Source organism: Hemitrygon akajei, chromosome 9 (genome assembly GCF_048418815.1).
Source record: "Hemitrygon akajei chromosome 9, sHemAka1.3, whole genome shotgun sequence".
In the NCBI taxonomy this organism is placed as follows: Eukaryota; Metazoa; Chordata; class Chondrichthyes; order Myliobatiformes; family Dasyatidae; genus Hemitrygon; species Hemitrygon akajei.
Window position 1 is genome coordinate 38,943,786 of NC_133132.1, and position 17,765 is coordinate 38,961,550.

The 17,765-nt window shown below is 38.7% G+C and overlaps 1 protein-coding gene across 2 annotated transcripts in view; it reads left to right on the forward strand.

The window, feature by feature from the left end:
• The window catches only part of snx17 (sorting nexin 17), a 67,488-nt gene that overhangs the window by 27,845 nt on the left and 21,878 nt on the right, over nt 1-17,765 (forward strand). For both annotated transcript variants that reach the window (XM_073055779.1, XM_073055780.1), the window contains exons 5-10: nt 2,773-2,883; nt 4,565-4,655; nt 5,622-5,709; nt 7,172-7,241; nt 9,785-9,877; nt 11,562-11,765. In XM_073055779.1, the coding sequence (XP_072911880.1) occupies nt 2,773-2,883; nt 4,565-4,655; nt 5,622-5,709; nt 7,172-7,241; nt 9,785-9,877; nt 11,562-11,765 (657 nt within the window). The remainder of the gene's footprint in view (nt 1-2,772; nt 2,884-4,564; nt 4,656-5,621; nt 5,710-7,171; nt 7,242-9,784; nt 9,878-11,561; nt 11,766-17,765) is intronic.

A 17,765-nucleotide genomic window follows, 5' to 3' on the forward strand; every position in this document is an offset into this window, starting at 1 on the left:
TGTTCAGCCCATATTCATCCAACTATTTGTTATGCTGTAATGTTTCCTTCAAAGATTTTTTTCAGAACCACCTGAAAGTCCAGATGTCATAAGTTTGCATTTTACCAGTTTAACTTCTGAGATGTTCATTTATCTTCCCCAGAGTGATGGTTTAAAACACTGACAAAAAGTTCCATTGTCACTCAGTGTTTAGTGAAAAATGAGATGTGTTCATCCATTATTAAGGTTGCTGCATATCCATCATTGTCAAATGACATTGTAGCTCATTTAACTCTGCACTTTTTATAATGAAAAACCAAAGGAATTGTTTCATTACAACCACTTAAAAAATTAGAGCTAAAATTCTGCAAAATTGGATATAAAGGATGTGATTTTTGCAAAATGGAGGAGTAGTGTTACTTGCAATGTTTTTCTTTCATGCTTCCCTATGATATTGAGCAAGGCCATTTGGTCTATCTGACTTTCAGAGCAATCTACGACTCATCTCTCACTCACCAACAACCATTCGATTTCTATTCCTTTGCCTTTGTTTGATTTGAATTGTAACAGCAGGAAGCTGGAGTGAATGTGTGCAGCCACGGAGAATGTGTAAACACTGTGCAGATAGACCACAAGTCAGTATTTAACTTGGGCAACAGCACTATCTGCAGTGACACTACTGCAGGTTCACTTGTTCATTATGTGCCATGTCATATGACATGGCCAACCATGGTCTTTCCATGACCATGATTGTTCTTGACAAATTTTTCTACGTTTGCCATTGGTGCTTTCTGGGCAGTGTCTTTACAAGATCGGTAACCTCAAGGGAGGAGGTCCTGAAAGCCGACTACAGGGAGTTAGGAAGGAAGTTGAGCAGCAGGACCTCAAAAGGGAGTAATCCCAAGATTACTGCCTGTGCCACGTGACAGTGAATATAGGAATAGAATGAGGTGGAGGATAAATGAGTAGCTGGGGGATTGGAGCAGAGAGCAGGGATTCAGATTTCTGGATCACTGGGACCTTTTCTGGGGCAGGATGACGGGGAACCAATATGTTGGCAGGGAGGTTTGCAAAGGCTATTGAGGAGAGTTTAGACTAGAATTGCTGGGGGGTGGGAACCAAACTGAAGTGATGGAGGAAAGAGAGGTTGGCTCACAAATAGAGGAAGCTTGGAGACAGTGCAAAGTAGGCAGGACACACTCAGACCGATGGTTTGAGATGTGTCTATAATTTCCTTATTCAAGGAAGGGAAATTAAAGACCAGTGAGTTTTACTTAAGTGGTTGGTAAGTTGTTGGAGAAGATCCTGAGAGGCAGAATTTATGAACATTTGGAGAGGTATAATATGATTAGGAATAGTCAGCATGGCTTTGTCAAAGGCAGGTCGTGCCTTACAAGCCTGACTGAATTTTTTGAAGATGTGACTGAACACATTGATGAAGATAGAGCTGTAGATGTAGTGTATGTGGATTTTAGCATGTTATTTGATAAGGTACTCCATGCAAGGCTTATTGCAAAAGTAATGAGGCATGGGATCTAAGGGGACATTGCTTTGTGGATCCAGAACTGGCTTGCCCACAGAAAGCAAAGAAAGGTTGTAGACGGGTCATATTCTGCATGGTGACCAGTGGCGTGCCTCAGGGATCTGTTCTGGGACCACTACTCTTTATAAATGACCTGGATGAGGAAGTGGAGGGATGGGTTAGTGGAGGGATGAGGATGTGGAGGGATTTGCTGATGACACAAAGTTTGGGGGTGTTGTGGATAGTGTGGAGGGCTGTTAGAGGTTACAGTGGGATATTGATGGGATGCAAAACTGGGCTGAGAAGTGGTAGATGGAGTTCAACCCAGATAATTGTGAGGTGGTTCATTTTGGTAGGTCAAATATATCATTAATATGTGTAGAGGATCGGAGGGATCTTGGCGTCTGAATCCATAGGACACTCAAAGCTGCTACGCATGTTGACTCTGTGGTTAAGAAGGCATACGGTGCATTAGCCTTCATCAATTGTGGAATTGGGTTTAAGAGCCAATGGGTAATGTTGCAGCTATATAGTACCCTGATCAGACCCCACTTGGAGTACTGTGCTCAATTCTGGTCACCTCACTACAGGAAGGACGTGGAGACCATAGCAAGGGTGCAGAGGAGATTTGCAAAGATGTTAACTCGATTGGGGAGCATGCCTTATGAGAATAGGTTGAGTGAACACAGTCTTTTCTCCTTGGAGCGACAGAGGATGAGAGGTGACCTGATAGAGGTTTACAAGATATTGAGAGGCATTGATAACTGTGGATAGTCAGAGGCTTTTTCCCAGGGCTGAAATGGCTAGCATGAGAGGGCATATTTTTAAAGTGCTTGAAAGTAGGTACAGAGGAGATGTCAGGGTTAAGCTTTTTATGCAGAGAGTGGTGAGTGCATGGAATGGGCTGCCAGTGGCGGTGGTGGAGGCGGAAACGATAGGATCTTTTAAGAGACTCCTAGGTGGATACGAGGAGCTTAAAAATAGATGTCTATGGGTAAGCCTAGGTAGTTCTAAGGTAAAGGCATGTTCGGCACAGGTTTGTGGGCTAATGGACCTGTTTCTAAGCTGCAGGTTTTTAACTCATTCATTTCAACCAAAGCCAATGACATTCTCATCCACAGTTTCAATTGCAGATTTCAAATTAGCTGATTTGAGTATAGTATGATAATGATATATCTTAATTATTAATCAATGACAAATAAGATAATTTGTATTTTGATAAATATATGGAAAAATCAGTCTTCATGGTTTCAACAATTTGGTATGTTTAGGAAACTCAGCAGATTCCAACTCAAGAAGTACAACTGGATGTCTGTCTATCCAATGGACAGAAGGTGAAAGTTAATATTTTAAGCTCAGATCAGACAGAAGATGTGTTAGAGGTAAGAATAACTCTACAGTTTATACAAATTTCAGCAAAATGATTCAGATCTTGTATTTGTAAAGTGCAGTCAGTATGATTTTAACTCTGCCAATGAACAGTCAAATGTACTTGCCAGGGAAATAATCTGATTTTTAAACCTGTATCATTTCTGTGTTGTATTTCATAATCTGCAAGTAGTTAGTATTTCTATATTCCCAAATTATTTGTATTGTGAAAATTATTAAAAATCAAAAATTTTTCCAGCTGCACTTTGTGTTGCTGTTAAGATTAATGCAATACAGGTAGTCCCCGAGTTACGAACGTCGGACTTACGGACAACTCGTACTTACGAACTGAGGAAGGAGAACGCCGTCCGCCATTTTAAGTCGTTGCTGTTGACACTGTATTGAGTGTTTAACTTTATATTTGGCTTCAATTTTTCTTAGTAAGACTCACCCTGACCCCCCACCCCTCCATTCCGGTTGGCTGGTGGCGCAGTGAGATCAGCACCAGTCTGGAGAATGGAGGTTCCTGAGTTCGATTTAGTGACAGACCGCTCCCGTGCCGGGTTGATGTTGTCCAATGACTCCCGTACCATCTGTTGATGTCGAGCTCACAACTCAACCTCGTAACTCAACCTCGTAAAAAGAAAAACACTGCCACCTCCAGTTTAAATTTAAATTCTCACACGGAATATTGTGGAGGATCAAATACCCAAACCCATCACAGCTCCCATTTATCCCATTTAACCTGTTTAAGTGCGGTGGTCCTTAGGACCCAGCGGACCTTGGGAGCTGGTGCAGGTCAGGAACCGCCGCCCACAGTGTTTCTGTTCCATTGACGGGAAGCGATCGTGATTGAAAATAAAGTGGAAATAATAAAGCATTTGGAAAGAGGTGAAACACCATTGGTCATTGGAAAAGCGTTAGGCTACAGTTGGTCAACGATCGGAACAATTTTAAAGGATAAAGTGAGAATAATGGAGCATGTGAGAGGCCCTGCCCCAATGAAAGCTACAATTATTACTAAGCAATGCAGTGGTTTAATTATTGGAATACATACGTTTCTTAAGTGTTTTGTATGCATAGAAAGGTAAAATATATACTATATACTAAGACAAACGTTTGACTGATGCTAAATAATACCAGATGTACTTGTTCCGACTTATGTACAAATCCAACTTAAAGACGGACTCAGGAGCGGAACTCGTATGTAACCCGGGGACTGCCTGTACCGTGTTAATGCATTACGTATAAATATTTTTTGGTTATGCTAAATTAGCACTCATTTATAATGAATTGCATCAGATAAAGAACCTTTTTTTAATCATAAGAGCATAAGAAATAGAAAGGAGCATAGTCTTTGCTGCTTCACCATTAAGAGTGATCATAACTGATCTTTTCCCTCTGCATTCAGTAAGACCACAGCTAATCTTTTACCTCCATATCACATGGTTGTACCAATCTTATCCGTTGATTACCTTGGTATCTGCAAAGATGTCAATCTCTTGTCTTCTCTGCCCTCTTGGGAGAAAATTACAAGGGTTAGTTGCTCTTCAATTGATCATGTGATCACTTTTGCTTTGCCTAAAACAGAAACCAATCATTTGAGTTTGGTCTATTCACTTGTAGGAATTTAGAATACTTATGGTATTTTGATTAACAAATGTTCTAACACTTTTATTATTATTATTATTAAAGGCAGTTGCCTCGAAACTAGATCTTCCTGATGACCTAGTAGGATACTTCAGCCTTTTCCTTATCCGAGAAGGAAGTGATGGTGGTTGCTCTTGTAAGTTTATTAACTAAATTATTCCATAACTCAGAAGACATATTAAAGTTTTCTTTTTAGAATTTGGTGGAAAGTTGTCTTGAAACGGATCAAAATTGAGAGTGCTTTTATTTAATAAGTAATTTAAAAAATTTATTTGCTGATTTAGTAATTAGAACATTTTGTGTGTACTGGATTCAGATTTCAGTTCCAACATAAAATGATATTGCACAGCCTTTTTCTGCCAGCTGTAAAGACTGACTGAAAGAGGAGGAATATACAATCTTATTCTACTTGGCATTCGGATAGGCAGTATTCAAAAGTTGCACCATACTGTGTGATGGACTTCGAATGTAAATAACAAAACTCGGCAAATATTTAATTAGCCTTTTGGAAATGTTCTGCTTAAAATTTTTTAAAAAAAGCAATTTTACAGATTTCTCAACCAGTATGATTGCAGTTGGTAACATTTCAAGTCTTTATAATTGTTGTGAATAGACTTACAGTATTGTGTATAACGTGAAGGCTGTAAAGAGATCTCTCCAGGACCTTTAATTGCAACTGTTTAGTGGGCTGCATCTGATCTGGGGTGCATTGGGATGCACTGTCATTAATGGCCGTGCATTGTACTACATTATACCAGGTAGATTAATTGGTCATTGTAATTTGTTCCATGATTAGTTAGGGTTAATCAGGTTTGTTGGAGGTTGCTGGGGTGGTGTGGTTCGAAGGGCTTGCTCTGTGCTGTATCACAAAATTAAAGATCATCTTGAACTATGCACTTATTTCTGTTCTGAATCATATTGTATCTGTTTTTAATCTGATTTTGACGGGCACTAGGTAGACTAGTGGGAGACCTAGAAATCAGAAGAAAGGATCAATTACATAATGTGAAGAAAATGGAAAAATCTATAAACTGAAGTAGAAATAACACTCTAAATTTATTTAATTTTGATATTAACTTCATTTTTATGAATTCTTACTAAGTTGTACGAAAACTACAGGAGTTTGAATTACCCTATATTTCGGTCACAAGCTTGAAGAATACAGAATACAAAATAGTGCTGCGAAAAAGGTAAAAATATATATACTTTTTTGTTTCAAGTTCTCTGAAGATAACTGATCTGGGTTCTAAGCATGCAATTCCAATTTATTTTAAACATTAATAATTTGCTACTTTCTGCAGAAGACATTTTGCAATAAATTCAAAATGCTGGATCTACTTAGCATCTGTGAAGAGAGCAACATAATATTTTAAGTGGATGATCCTTCTTTATAACCTGGAAAAGTTAGAAATCAAGCACATAAATGTTCCAGAGAAAGAGAAAAGTTTTAGAGAACAAAAAAAAATGTTTGTGACAGGGCAGAGACTGGGAGAGACGATGACAATTTTGGGGTGATATTAGTCCTGGGTGAATATAGAGGCTGTTGTAATCAATGCGGGTGATCCTATGGGAATGATATTAGTCCCGGGTGAATATAGAGGCTGGTTTAATCATTGCAGGTGGTCTCTGGGAGTGATATTAGTCACAGATAAACCTTGAGGGAAGAGGACAATAAGGAACTGAGGTGCAAAACATTAGCAATGTAATGAATCTAAAAAGAGAATGTTGAGAATATTTGGCAAGTCACTGAACAACTTGTACTAGTTGAATTAGTTCTGGTTTTGTGTAGCTCAGCTAGTAAAGGAGTTATGGGTTTTGTTTTTAATTGGTGAAATTTCATCTCAAGGAAGCTGTAGCAGTCATTCAACACATTAGTCTTTAGATGGTGCATGTACCATGTGACCAATGCTGCCTTTTGGAACATTTTTTAGATTTCTTATATAAATTAGTTCTTTGGATTTCGTAATGGAAGAATAAATAGGCACTACTCATAAGCTTTAAACTTAATTCAATAAGATTTAATTTTACTTATGTGCCCTTTAACATCTTTTTAAACTGAAAGCTTGTACAATTTTCCAATTTTACGGAGTTTTATTATATAGTAAGAGAAACTATTTGCATTGTTTCTTTTGTCTGATATAAGCTCTTAATTCAAATAAGTAGGGATGGGAGAAGATGTAATTAATTCCAAGCTCTTTTTTGACTAGAGAACAATTGAACCAGTGGTGAGCAATGTTATGAGTCATGCCATCCATCAAATCCCTGCTTGAGCCATTGTAGAATGTTAGTTCAGTTTTTGAACATGGTGGGAAAAATCTCTTGCAGTGACTGAGGATATATTCATGAAAGTAAACCATGCTTCATGAGTTTTCCATCTAATTGTTGAGATTTTTTTTCAATAGTACAAAAATAAATCCACTATTTAAAACTTATTTACAGTATTTATATTCATATTTGAGTTAATTTGGTATAGATGTGCATTCTCTTTTCAGCTGTTGAATTTCTAATATCTAGCAATGTTACTAAGAATTTTTGAAATGTGTAAGAGATTGCCATCAGTATTGCTAAAGATAGCAGGAGGACAAACTTCTGGGGAAGATTAATATGAAATGCATGTAAGTGACTGTACTAATAATACTGCTTTGTTTATAGCTATTGGGATTCTGCCTATGATAATGATGTCATGGAAAATAGAATTGGATTGAATCTGTTATATGCCCAGGTAAGACTGGTCTTATTTACCAAGTTAATTTGCAGTCCAGAAACAGTATAGTCAAAGTTCAAAGTAAATACATTATCAAAGTACACATATGTTACCATATACAACCCTGAGATTCATTTTCTTGGGGGCATTCACAGCAACATAATATAATCCATGAAAGACCTCAGCCAATAGAATAGACAAACAACCAATGTTCAAAAGACAAACTGCACAAATACAAAAAGGAAGAAAATAAATAACTATAATAATAAATATAGAGAACATGAGATGAAGAATCTTTAAAAGTGAGACCATGGGTTATGGGAACAGTTCAGTGATGGGCAAGTGAAGTTATCCCCTCTGGTTCAAGAGCCTGATGGTTGAAGGGTAATAACTGTTCCTGAACCTGGTGGTGTGGGTCCTCAGGCTCCTGTACCACCTTCCTGATGGTACAGCAGGAAGAGAGTATGACCTGGATCGTGGGGGTCCATTATGATGGCTGTCGCTTTCCTGCAACAATGCTCTGTGTAGGTGTGCTCAGTGGTGGGAGGGCTATACCCATGATCAATTACCCTAAATATGTAATGTTTAACTTTTCATTTGTGTTTAAGTACAGGAAAGAGTTCTTCCCTTTAAAAGTTTACAAGCAGTCCCTTTGCACATTAACAATTGCTAGTAAAAAGTTTTAAAAATAATAAAAACCAAAGAAGCTAGAATACCTCAGAATACTAATTGTATTTTTATCTGGTAGTCATTAGACTTCATTATAAGAACAGTTGTGTTAGCTTACAAGATGTAGTGAAGCAGAATAACCAATGTAATGTTTTGTATATTAAATACTGAATCAAGACTTAAAAGTGCTAGAAATCAGGTAAGTATCTTTAGACAGTCTTGGCTGAGCAGTGTTTTCACATAATGTAATATATAAGTTGCAGGTTAACAGTAGTAATCTTTAAGGCACATTATCACGGTTTTGGGTTTTCTGATAGACGTGTGACTATTGCAGTAGACACAACCCTCCCCACAGTTAGCAGCATCTACAGGAAGGGCTGCTGCAGGAAAGAGGCACATTCATAATAGATCCTCACCATTTAAATTGTACCCTCTTCTCCCTGCTTCCATCAGGTAGGAGGTATAGAAACCTGAAATCCCACTCCACCAGGTTCAGGAACAGCTATTTTCCTGCAACCATTATGGTCTTGAATTGACACAGTCTCTTTATTTAAGAAAACACAGCAGCATCTCCACTTCTTGAGAAGACTGAGGTGAGCAGGTTTCCCCTTGCTCCCATTCTAACCAGTTTTTTACAGGAACACCATTGAGTGTGTCCTGACCAGCTACATCACTGCCTGGTACAGGAACTGCAAGGCATCTGACTGGAAGACCCTGCAAAGGATTGTGCGGACTGCTGAGAGAATTGTCAGGGTCCAGGATATTTGCCAGGAGAGTCCTTACATTGTCAATGATCCCTCCTATCTGTCCAACAATGTCTTTGATCCCTTGCCCTCAGGCAAGAGGTACCGAAGTATTAAGACAAGAACTGCTAGGATGGAAAATAGCTTCTTCTGCTAGGCTGTGTGATTGCCGAACTCCTTGCCACCACCCAGGTCTCACCACATATGAAGCACCAGAAGCGTTATACCCGTTTACTTGTCTCATAAATGCGCCTTATTGTTTGATAATTTATTTGTGGTAATATAACTTTATGTGGGAGTTATATGTACAGTGTTGTGTCACTTTGATCCGGAGAGATGTTGTTTTGCTTAGCAGTATATATGTATGTATACAGTTGAAAGGACAATAAGCTTGTACTTGACCTTCAGAACCTGAACCCTACCTGAGTAACAGAACACCACAGACCACTTCTTGCACTGTGCACATCAGTTTGTTTGTACTTGTGTCATTTTTTGCTGTACTTTTCTCTTTGCTGTGTGTAATTATGCATAATTTATGTTCTATGTGTTGTTTGAACCAATGTGCCCGTGATGCTGCTGAATGCAGGGTTTTCATTGTATTTGTACCTCACCGTACTTGTGGATATGATAATAGATTTGTTACTGCACTGTGGCACTGAGAACCCGCTCAATTTTTAGAGGTACCACTTCCATTTTGAGTAGTTTATTTAAATAGCCCCAAATTAACTCTAAGTTCCTTATAATTCTTGGGCTATTTTTCCAGTTAATGTGGTATTCTGACCTTAATTCATGATAAGCTACAGTAACACATGCACAATGCTGGAGGAACTCAGCAGGTCAATGATTCAGAACTGGAAAGAAAAGGGGAAGAAGCCAGAATAAGGCGGTGGGGAGGAGTACAAGCTGGCAGGTGATTAGTGAAGCCAGGTAGGTGGGTGGGGGGGAAATAGAGTGAGAAGCTGGGATGCGATAGGTGGAAAAGGTAAAGCGATGGCACCTCCATGCGAAGTGCCATTGTCTTTTTTTCAAGGACATGATTAGCTAGATGGCTGCCATCTAAACCACAAGGTTTCTGTGATCTTTGAGTTATGATGCTGTCGATATATCAGGGAGAAAGAAAGATGAACTATGTTTTCATTTGTGTCACAGACGGTAGCTGATATTGAACGTGGGTGGATCCTTGTCAACAAGGAGCAGCACCGACAATTAAAATCACTTCAAGAGAAAGGTTCAAAAAAAGAGGTAAGTTCTATAATCTTGTTTGGAATGGGTCGACAGAAGAGAAGCCTATAATTGACTGGCATTAGTTTTGAAACTAAACACTTTAATATCAGTATTTTATATTTTGCTACCACCTGTAGACTCGTGTGGCAATGTGATTTATCAAGCTACATTTGATAACATTCCATACAAGTCTAGCAACAAAACAGGAATTTGAAGTGGCCTTATGCTTGGTAATTGGTAGGCAAATAGCAGACCTATAGATAGTAGGAATGTAATTCATTGTATATTCTTTAGGACGGAGGCTTTGTACTAAATTTACCTTGTTCACCATGAAAGAAGCATCTTAAGCTACATAAACAGGACATTAAAGTGCATTAATTTTCTAAATAGCAACTGTGGAGGAGCAGAAGAATTTGATTGTGCATGCAGCCGTTGCTAAGAACTACAAGTACAAAAATGAATGGGATATTACCCTTGTAAAAGTAGTTGGGGGAGTGGTATGATGAAACAAATTAGTTCCTCAAGGTTTTGTTTAAATCCCATACAAGGTATTGCATGTGGTTTTGGCAGTTGAATTTCTGTAAGGATATTACCCTTAAACAGGTTTATCTGGTATTCAGGACCTGTAGTCTTCTCTTGGTCACGATCTCAAAGTTCAGAGTGTATTTATTGTCAAAGTACATGTATGTCACCTTATACGATGCCAAATACTTCCTTGTGGGCATACATTGTAAATAAAAAGACACAATAGGATCAATGAAAGACTGCACACAAGGTGGACAAACAACCAATGTGTAAAAGACAAAAAGTTGTCAAACTGCGTAAATACAAAAAGGTAGTGGGGGGGGGGGGGGGTTAATAAATAACTAAGCAATAAATATCCAAGAACATGAGATGAAGAGTCCTTGAATCTGTCCACTAAGGTCCTCATGAAATTAGTTCTTAAATCCCCAGAACTAGCCTCATTAATACTTTCTCTGCACTGTTGAATAACCTCCAGGTGGATACCAGATTTTGCTCATTACCAGGGTATAATACAAAAATATAACTTGTCTGCTTTTCATTCTGTCCAACATTAATTAAGTGCTTGAGTTATTTTTCTAAGACCTTGATATATCCCAAGATCGAAGACTGAGGAGCGATCTCATTGAAACCTATGAAATATTGAAAGGCTAAGATAGAGTGGATATGGAGAGGATGTATCCTGTTGTGGCTGAGTCTTGGACCAGAGGGCACAGCCTCAGAATAGAGGGATAGCCATTTAAAATGGAGATGAGGAATTTCTGTGGTGAATCTGAGGAATTCATTGCCACGAACAGTTGTGGAGGCCAAGTCATTGTTTATATTTAAAGCAGGGGTTGACAAGTTCTCAGTTGGTAAGGGCTTCAAAGATTATGGGAATACGGCTGGAGAATGGGGTTGAGAGATTATAAATCAAGTGTGATGGAATGGTGGGGCTGACTCGATCAGCCAAGGAGCCTAATTTTGCTCCTGTGTCTTATGGTCTATCCCAATATAGAACAAATCAAGTAAAATTTCTCTGATTTGATGTTATTCTAGTAATTTTATTTTGGTGTCTTTCTGCTGCGTCAGCAAGCTTGTATGCTATTCAGTTTTGTTTGATTATATATATTTCTACTTTAAAGTGAACTTGATTTCATCTTACAGACTTGCAAAAGTAAATTGTTATCCTTCTGTGCAGTTTATCAGCCTGGCGCAAACGCTGAAGTATTATGGATACATCAAATTTGATCCTTGTATCACTGATTTTCCAGAAAAAGGTTGCCATGTCATAGTTAGTGCTGGCAATAATGAACTGAATTTCCATGTCAAGTTACCCAATGATCAGATCAAAGAAGGCAGTTTCAAGGTCACGCGTATGAGGTGCTGGCGTGTGACTTCCTCGGTGAGTAGGACAGAAGTTTTGAAACATCTTGCTCATTATTTGAGTATTCATATCGCACAGAATTTTACATGTTTGATTATTTTTAAATTAAAATTACTGTTGTTCCTTTAAATAGTAAGATTTAATTATATGAAATTTGTTTCCAAATACTTTAGGAAATTTATCGGTTGCTTTAAATTTGGAAATATGACTGATTCAATCCAATTTTCTGAATTTTCATGAGTAATTTTGGTGTCAACATTGACTTTTTTTTGTTAGCAAACTATGATTTAAACGCTATTGAGAGATGAGTATATTTATCATTCTAGAGTGATAATTTGTTGCAGATGTTGGGATAGCCATTTGTGGTTTGGGATGCTTTTTGTAAAAGACAATAAACTTTAGTTTTGTCATCCAGCCTGTATACTGACACAAATACTGATTTGAAGAGCAGAGGAATGTTGGTAATATCCTGATTAATATTTTATCCATCAGCCTCGAGTACCGATGTTGATTATTTCTGCTTCCACTGACACTTTGCTCTTCATTATTCCCTTAAACAATTCCTGAAGAACAAGCAGCCCCTCGTTCCATTATTGGTTCTGTCATTCTGACCAACTCATGAATAAAAATACAATTTCTTTACGCACATGCAATTCCAAGGAAAGTGGTCAGGAAGTTGGTCATTAACAGTAAGAGATAGAGGCCTCAATTCCAATATGACCAATTTCTTAACGATTGACATGCATACCATTCTAAACTGGATTATGTTCTGCAATAGAAGAAAAAAAATTTTTATTGAAAGGTGTAAAGTATACATTCTTGTTTGAAATGAAAGAGAAGTTAGGTAGCTCGGGTTGGCTGATTGTTTGTAGGGTTGTTTGCCAAACCTGGAAGTTAGGTTCTACTGAGTTGACGTCATCAATGGGCAGATGAGTGCTCACATTTATATTGGTCCAATTGATTGGCTGTCGCACTGGCCGGTAGTATCCGCTGGCTCCTGGCCAACCTGTGCAGATCTCCAGCACAGATACCAAAGTTCTCACTACTTGAGGCTGGTTTATAAATTTTTGCAAATGCTGTTTGCAGTTATTGCACACCTGGCTGAAGCATTATACCATTGACTAAAATAATGAAACCCTTACCTTTGTTGTAAGCTAGTTTACTTTAGGTCAGCCAGCTTACAACAACTCATTCAGAAGGCCTTTGACAAGTTTCCGTAGATGAGGGTGCTTAACAAGAGCCCATGGTATTACAGGAAAGGTACTAGCATGGATGGAAGATTGGTTGCCTGGGAGTAAAGAGGACCTAGTCTGGTGGCTGCCAGTGTCTGAGGTAGCAGCTAACCAGAAGTGGTCAGTATTGGCACTGCATGTTATATGTCTGATTTGGATGACAGAATTGATGGCTTTGTCACCAAGTTTGCATATAAGACTAAGATAGATGGAGGGGCTGGTAGTGTTCAGGAAGCATGGAATCTGCAGAAGGACTTTGACAGATTGGGGAAAATGGGAAAAGAAGTTGCAGATAGAGAATAGTGTAGGGAAGTGTATAGTCATGCTCTTTGGCAGAAGGAAAAAAAGGCAAAAACTACTTTCTAAATGGGGAGAAAATTCAAAAATCAGAAGCACCAAGGGACTTGGGAGTTTTCATGCAGGATTCCTTAAAGGTTAACCTGCAAATTGAGTTGGTGGTAAGGAAGCAAATAAAATGTGATTATTCATTTTCAGAGGACTAGAATATAAAATCTGAGGATGGTGACTCTGTGGAATACATTGCTACAGATGGCTGTGGAGGCTAAGTCATTGAGTATATTTAAAGCAGAGATTGATAGGCTCTTGATTTATTAGGATGTCGAAGGTTACTTGGAGAAGGCAGGAGAATGGGATTGAGGGATAAAAAAAATCAGCCATAATGAAATGACAGAACACTCGATGGGCTGAATGGCCTAATCCTGCTCCTATGTCTTATGGTCTTATGTTCTTTGGTTATGGAAGATTGAGGAATTGTGAGATGATCTTACCCATCATTGTCATACTTTAAGAAACAAAAGCAGGATAAGACTATTTGGGTCTTGGAGCCAACTCTGCCATTCAATAATGGCCTCAGTACCTTGTTCTCAATCTCTTCCATTACTCCCTTGACCACTTTGCACTTTAGTTGCCTTTCTATTCTCAATCATAATTATTCAGTGGTGTTCTCATATATCTCTCTAGGGTAGAGATTCCAGCAATTCATTGGAAGAAATACCTTTTTTATCCTGCTAGCCTCTGCCAGAAAGCTTAAACAGAGGAGGAAGTTCATCTTTCAGCTGGACACTGACCCAAAGCACATTGTCAGAGTAGTTATTATTCTGAAACTCTGCTGTCTTTTTGTAGACAACCCCACTGGAGGAATATCCTTTCCCTGAGACTCGTTGCAAGTGTCGTCTGTCATCTTTCTAAACTTCACTATTTGCTTATAGTACAATTATATATTGCAGAGCAGACTCGATGGGTCGAATGGCCTAATTCTGCTCCTGGAATATGTCCTGTGCTATTTCCATGTACTGCCCTTATATTCTTCATAAACATATCATTCCCATCACATTCATACTACCCATCACCCTTTCTGTTCTAATCCAGTAGACTTCTATGCCGCAACAATTGAAAATTTTCACATTATTTGTTAATGATTTTGATAGTGGAATTGATGGCTTTGTAGCAAAGTTTGTGGGTGATAGTGGGGGGATGGGTAGTACTGAGGAAGCAATGTGATTGCAGAAGGGCTTGGACAAATTGGAAGAACGGGCAAAAAAGTGGCAGATGGAATACAGTTGGGAAATGTATGATGGTGCATTTTGATAAAAGGAACAAAAGTGCAGACTAAATGGGGAGAAAATTCAAGCATCAGAGGTGCAAAGGGACTTGGGAGCCCTCGTACAAGACTCCCAGAAAGTTAATTTACAGGTTGAGTCTGTGGTAAAGAAGGCAAATGCAATGTTAGCATTCATTTCAAGGGGAATAAAGTATAAAAACAAGGAGACTAATCAAGTCAAGTCACTTTTTATTGTCATTTCAACCATAAACTACTGGTACAGTACACAGTAAAAACAAAACAACGTTCCTCCAGGACCCTGGTGCTACATGAAACAACACAAAACTACACTAAACTATGTGAGACAACTCAAGGCTGCACTAGACTACTTAAAACAACACAAAAACTACACTAGACCGGACTACACCCGGACTACATAAAGTACACAATAATTAATTAATAAATAATAAACAAGGCAATAGGCACAGTAGAGGAGAAATTTCAATATAATAAATGATGTAGATGTCAGTCTAGACTCTGGGTATTGAGGAGTCTGATGGCTTGGGGGAAGAAACTGTTCCACAGTCTGGTCGTGAGAGCCCGAATGCTTCGGTACCTTTTGCCAGATGGCAGGAGGGAGAAGAGTTTGTATGAGGGGTGCATGGGGTCCTTCACAATGTTGTTAGCTTTGCAGGTGCAGCGTATGGTGTAAATGTCTGTAATGGCGGTCTTGGAGCCAACTTTGCCATTCAATAATTGCCTCAGCACCTTCTTCCCAGTCTCTTTGCACTAATCAGTCCACACTTAGAGTATTGTCAACAGTTTTGGACTCCATTATCTCAGAAAAGACATGTTGCCATTGAAGAGAGCCCAGAGGAGTTTCACGAGGATAATACCAGGAATGAAAGGGTTAACATTTGAGGAGCGTTTGGCAGCTTTGGGCCTGTGCTCACTGAAGTTTAGAAGAATGCAGGGGGATCTCATTGAAACCTACCGTATGTTGAAAGGACTAGATAAGGTGGATGTGGACAGGATGTTTCCCGTGGTGGGGGTGTCCAGAACTAGAGGGCACAGCCTCAAAATTGAGGGGCAACCCTTTAGAACAGAGGTAAGGAGGAATTTTTTAGCCTGAGAATAATGAATCTGTGGAATGCTCTGCTACAGACAGCTGCAGAGATCAAGACCATGGTATATTTAAAGCAAAAATTGTTTCCTGATTGGTCAGTGCATCAAGGGATATGGTGAGAGGGCTGTTGTGTGAGATCTGGGATCAGCCATGATGGAATGGTGGAGAAAACTCAAAAGGCTAAATTGCCTTAATTCTGCTCCTATGTCTTATGGTCTAAGTACTTAACACATGCTTCCTAAATGTCATGAGGGAATCTGTCTCCAGCGCTTCTTTGGGCAACACGTTATTCTCCCCCTTTGATACACTCTTCATGTCCTTTCTCAAACCTATACCACCAATATTAGACAACCCCACCAAAGTGGTTTACCATCTACACTATGCACCCCTCTCATAACCTTTTATATACCTCTATCGAGTCACCCTTCATCTCCACCTCAAGGAAAACAATCTGAGCCTATCCGGTTTTTTCTTTGAATCTCTTCTGCACCCAATCCAGTGCAGTCACATCCTTCTTGTGTGGCAACCTGAAATGTGCACGGTGCTATAGGAGTACACTAATAAATGTTTTATAAAGTTGCAATGCAACGTCTCATCTTTTAACCTTTTCTGTTCGTTACACCATAAAAGAGCTCTTGTATTCTGTGCCGTAGCCAATGAATTTCATCTTATCTACCTGTGCTACCACTTTCAAGGATCGACTGAGTTGTATCCCAAGTCCCTCTGTTGATCAGTACTCCCTTGGGCCCTGTGGTTTGTTGTGTATGTCACTCGCCTGTCTGTCAGTAGAGCACACCCATTCCTAAGTACTCTTATTTATGTGGCACCATTTCATTTGGAGATACAGTGCAGAACAGGCCCTTCTGTCACAGTACTCAGCAGCTCACCTATTTAATCCTACGCTAATCACAGGACAATTTCCAATGACCAATGAACCTACTAACTGGTACTTCTTTGGACAGAGGGAGGAAACCCGAGCACCCACACGGTCAATGGGGTAACAAGTTCCTTGAGGACAGTGCTGGAATTGAACTCCAAACTTCAAAACACCCAAGCTGTAATGGCATCACACTAACCACGACGCTTTCATGGCACACACCATATTGAATAGTTTTTAAACATCCAAAAGCAGTACGTCTGAATCAGGTTTATTATCACTGATTATATGATCTGTAAACTTTGCAGCAGCAGAACAGTGAAGACTTAAACATGCTATAGATTGCAAAATAGAATGCAAAACAGGAATAATGGGGTACATGGACCATTCAGACATCAAATGGCAGAGGTGTAAAAGCTGCTTTTAAATCATTGAGTGTGGGTCTTCAGGCTTGTGTACCTCCTTGGTGGTAATGTTAAGGAGAGTATTTTTACATCCACAAGGAACCCTGATCAAATTTGTCTGTAACGTGGACCTTCATTGGATTGCCTTTTACTCTTTTTCTAGAAAGAGATTTTATTTTGAATTCATCCCACTCTGCACTGACCTCAGATTCACCAACCTTTCAAAATATCCATCATTCCTTTTCGAATAAAATGAAAATATTTTACTGTGCTTTAAACTTAATTAATTTTGACACTTGTTCTTGGAGAGAACAACTTATAACACCAGCAAAATATTAGAACAAGTATCCAATTTCTGTTTCATGGGTCTGTTTGTAAATGAAAATCAAAATATCTGCAAATACTGAAAATCTGAAATCTAAAATGCTGGTAATACGCAGGTCAGGCTGTATCAGTGGAAAAAGAAGTAGTTAACAAATCAAGTCAAAAGACTTTTTTTCAGAACTAGAAAAGAATCTTGTTAAACTGTGCTGGAGGAGGCCACTTGAGCTAAAGTAAATCCGTATATTAACTTTTGTCAACGAAACATGAAATGCCTGTTAAAGTTTAAGATAGTAGTGGCTTAAATGAGAACTTCAATTTTTTAAAAAAGTAATGTTTAAATTTATTTTGGTGAAAATTACTGGTAGGTGCAATATTGATTGAGATTTGCCTGCTTAGACCTTTTTGCAATATATTTGAAATGAATCTCAGGGTTGTACATGGTGACGTACTATGATAATAAATTTACTTTGAACATTGAACATATTTTAAATGTT